A 4,429-nucleotide genomic window follows, 5' to 3' on the forward strand; every position below is an offset into this window, starting at 1 on the left:
AGCATCTTAACTGTTTTAGTCAGAGGGCAGCCAGGTAATTTATTTGCTACTAATTTCATACTGAATTACTGACACTATCATTAAGAATCTGAAAACCACACCTATGCTCTCTAAAGAATTGCCCAGACATTTCTTCTCCTACTGCTTCATTATGCATCACTTTGTGCACTGTGATTAATGGCAGATATAAAAACAAAGACAAAATGCTGCCCTGTAGTTTAGAAAGAGAAATAAAAGCCTTTATGTGGATGTTTTTAAGCAGGACCTAATTGCTGATGAAAACCACGTCAACATCACTCTTCTACGTCTGAACTGCACCACATATAGTTTGTTGTTTTTAAACGACAACATTTTTCCATCAAATAATGTCCCAACACAGAATCCCAGTTGTCAAATATAATATAAATCTTTATTGACCACACCTGAGCACAACAATTGTTTTCTGATAACTGGATGGACTTTAACATTAGATAAGCAGGTGTTTTATTTTCACATTTACATATCTGACAGATGAAAGCAAGAAGAGAAGATGGCATCTTCATTGTGTCCAATTATTTCACTGGGTTCTTGTAAGTGTGTATTTAAATGACCGGGGTAAAACAGAACAGCTTTCACTGTCATGTTTACAGGAACTGTATGACAGTATGAAAAAAAAAAAAAAGAAACCACCACTGCTGGCAGATGTGCTGTCATGTTTGAGTGAGACGCTGCATTACCTCAACACATCCTGACTGCTGTACACCTTTATGCTTGAACAGACTGAAAACTGAACTATACAGCCATCTCTGTAAAGTGAATGCCGTTTATCCCACAATCACTGTGTCATCATCTAGAAACTCGTAGTAGGGAACCTCCAGGTTGAGGGGGGCGGGGCCTTTTCTAATGCGGCCCGAGGCATCATAATGCGAGCCGTGGCACGGGCAGTAGTAGCCTCCGTATTCGCCGGCGTTGGCGATGGGCACGCAGCCCAGATGCGTGCACACTCCCAGGACGATGACCCACTTTGGATTCACGACCCGGTCCTTGTCATGCTGAGGGTCTCGCAGCTCTGCCAGGTTGACCGAGTCCTCGGTTTTGATCTCCTTCTCGGTGCGGTGACGCACAAACAGAGGTTTGCCTCGCCACTTGAAGGTCATGTTTTTGCCTTCGGGGATTTGGTCCAGCTTGATTTCGATCTTGGACACAGCCAAAACGTCAGCCGAGGCACTCATGGAGGTAACAAACTGAGTGATCAGCGTTTTGGCAGTATAGAGGCTGAGTACCGCAGAACCTCCGGTCATCAGGTACGAGAAGGTTTTCCTGGATTCGCTGCTCTCCTGGGAGGATTTTTGGGGGTTGAGCACATCTGGACGCCTGTAGTGAGAGAAGTCTGGTACCCTGATGTCTGTGTGGGCGAATCTGACTCCTGCCTTGCCTGCAAACACAACCTGTCATCAGTTCATCTGAAGATATCACTGAGAGAGAAAATTAAAGACTAACACACGCGGGATTCACAACACATGCTCATTCTCTAATCTTCAGCAGACAACTCAGTGAAAAACATCATAACTGTTTCCTTGATGTTGTACTCCAATACATTTTATAACTCTGATGTAAGAAAAACAAACAAGTGAACGACTCTCCACAACTAAAAATGAACAGGAAAATTGTTTATTAATCTTTATACATTTATTATAATGTGTCTATTTTACAAACAAATGTTTCTCCTTCCTATATCATTTTTAAGGGTCATGCAATTCATGATTTTAAGATTGTAATGTCGTTTTTGTGAAATCATACTATGCAAAAGCAACAATGTTCAGATGACAACGTAAATAACACACTGTCCTTTTATATTTTTGATTCAGAGGATAATCCGTTTATCTGGCTGATCAGGCTGAGTGAGATCCTTTTTTAGTTTTACTCATCGATTAAAGAAACATCGACAAAGTGACACAGCCACACTCCTATGTGAGCGGGGAGAGACCCAAACCTTGTAAATTGTATCACCTGTTGATAATAATAATAATAAAAGCTAAGAACGATCATCAATGTTTAGCATCAGACTGTTTCAAGGGCATCAGCCAGGACGTAAATCTTCAGGAGTCTCACAGTTTGAATCTAATTTTTGGGTCTCAGACTGAATGGAAATTCATTTTAAATTATTTGAGTACAACAACGTCCTAATTTGAAGTCCACTGTATGCAAATAAAGTAGAAGTCCTGTTAAGGTTGAAGGCTGATGTTAGTTTAAGTGCACGAATGAATCATTATTAAAAAAAATACATCCACTTTTATTAGATAAATAAAGTTAGGATCACACAACTTTCTTATTTATCTTAGTATCCCCAATAAGTGTGATTTAGCCTCTAAAAGATTATTTAGGAATGTATAATCTAATATAAAAAAAACTCCTAAAAGAAAGTTGTTGAAAAACGTATAAAGAAAATTTAGCACTTATATTTAATTATAAACTTCTCTAGATGATAAATGCACGCACCCCTACACTGAAGTACTTTGTTTTATCCCTAATTAGTGTGACACGTACTTTAAAACTATATACCACTGCAATAAATAAAACAGCGTGCGGTAACTGTCCTAAGTTGTATTTATTTAATTTTTCTCCCCAATAGTCTACACGCAGAACTTTTAATGTATTAGGTCAACTTTGTGCTAAAGCAATTTAGGTACAATAAGCCGAAGAAAACAAAGCACAACTGTCAGATTAAAACAGAAACCCTTATTTAATAAGCCCGAGTAAACAATTTACTGTGTATCAGTGTCCGGTCCACATAGACGCTATCAGTGTTAACTACATTTATCATAACGTTGACCTCTGTTATGTAGCTGCTTATTAGCCGCTAGTGCTAAACGCTAGTTAGCTACCAACCCGGTGGAGACAAATACTAACAAAAACAATACTACAACCTAAAAAGTAAGGGAGATAGTAAACTAGCTGTCGCGATACCTCACTTTTCTGTTCAGAAACAGCCCGCAGGGTTCGCCTTACAATGTAAAAGCTTGAAATAAAACGACTTAGCTGGGGTTGGCTAACGCTCGCAGTCAATGACAAGACTCACCGTTGATGCTAACTGTTACAGCAGGCCCCGTCTTCGGGCTTTGACCGCTGAGCGACTCGCGGCAGAGGAACGGCTTCTTCGGGTCAATCAGAATCTTTTCTTCGTTAATAATAACCCCGGGTACCAGAGCCTTCAGGGGCCCGGCGACTGGAAACGCCGTAGCCTGCATGTAAGAGGAAAATACCCCTGACCGGGCAGCGAGAGACATCATCTTTAGGTGCTGATACAACGACCTTGTGTGGCTTGGCGACGCACGCTACGAGCTGACGTAACGAAACAATCACATGGCACGCATTACGTACAAACAGCAGAACTTAGTCGAACGCGTCTTAACAGCTCTGATAGCGTTTTTAATTGTTAAAAGAAAAACAACAAACAGAAGAAAAAGAAAAGCGGCACCATAGAGAAAATACAAAGTAAAACATTCTTCCGTTTACTTATGTTTATCATATGGGGGACCAACAGTGATATTGGGCCCCATTTTATTTGAGATGAGTAATTATTTCATGCATTGCTTATTTATTTTAGCATTTGTGCTTCTGAAGCATTTATTCTTAGGTCCATATGTCTGATGACAAAATTATTGCTGGACTGTGGAGAGGCCCAGTATTTATATTGTCCAGATTTTTTAATTGCCAAGCATAACTGTAGTGCCACTGTTGCTCAGCATTCTTGCAACTGCCAAGCGGCACTTGCAAGTGTCAAAACTTTGCAATTTGGTCAGGAGAATGTCATGCAACAGTGATGTAATTTAGGCTTAAATTTTGTTGGGAGTTTGTCCGACAAGCATGTCAAATCAATGAGACTCCAAAATAAAATTTGCGTATTTTCTCGCAAATTTGTGTTTTTAACTAGTTGCCAACAGTCACAGCCCAGTGAGCTACTGGCTTTAGTTAAAATGAAGTTATCAGCTGAAATAATGCTGTGTCAGACTGTAATTTATGGCTGCAACTACTTGCTAGAATATAAAGCAGTGTGAGTGTACAAAATAATGAATGCATTCAGAGTTTAGTTGAGCGAGCATTGGGTTACATATGAGATAAAGTAAGCATACAAAATGTAAATGTGCGTTTAAATAGAACCTGACAGTCTGCAGTGATAATCATGTTGAGCCGATACGCTTGTACTTCTGTATTTTCAGAGAGAAACAGGAATTTAATCAGTGTAACTGTGAGAAAGAACTGTATATATCTAGTATCACACCAATGATGTGCTGTCCAGTTTTACAAATTTACCTCAGCCCATTAAATGTTTTAACTGTCCCCTAAAATCTGAGTAAATCCTTAAAAACGCCAATATTACTATTTGACTTCTAATATTGTTTATTGCCACTCCATTTGTTGACAAAGGATCTTATTTTCACAAGTCTCT

At 39.4% G+C, this 4,429-nt stretch overlaps 1 protein-coding gene across 1 annotated transcript; it reads right to left on the bottom strand.

Annotated features, from left to right (window-relative positions):
- Nucleotides 1–381: 381 nt before the first annotated feature.
- On the bottom strand, nt 382–3,323 carry LOC108237883 (cytochrome b-c1 complex subunit Rieske, mitochondrial). Its single transcript, XM_017419597.3, has 2 exons — nt 3,059–3,323; nt 382–1,414 (listed from the first exon to the last, which is right to left on the bottom strand). Exons 1-2 carry the CDS (start codon nt 3,267–3,269, stop codon nt 804–806), a joined length of 822 nt encoding a protein of 273 aa, XP_017275086.1. The 5' UTR covers nt 3,270–3,323; the 3' UTR covers nt 382–803.
- Nucleotides 3,324–4,429: the final 1,106 nt, after the last annotated feature.

Source organism: Kryptolebias marmoratus, linkage group LG15 (genome assembly GCF_001649575.2).
Source record: "Kryptolebias marmoratus isolate JLee-2015 linkage group LG15, ASM164957v2, whole genome shotgun sequence".
Classification (NCBI taxonomy): Eukaryota; Metazoa; Chordata; class Actinopteri; order Cyprinodontiformes; family Rivulidae; genus Kryptolebias; species Kryptolebias marmoratus.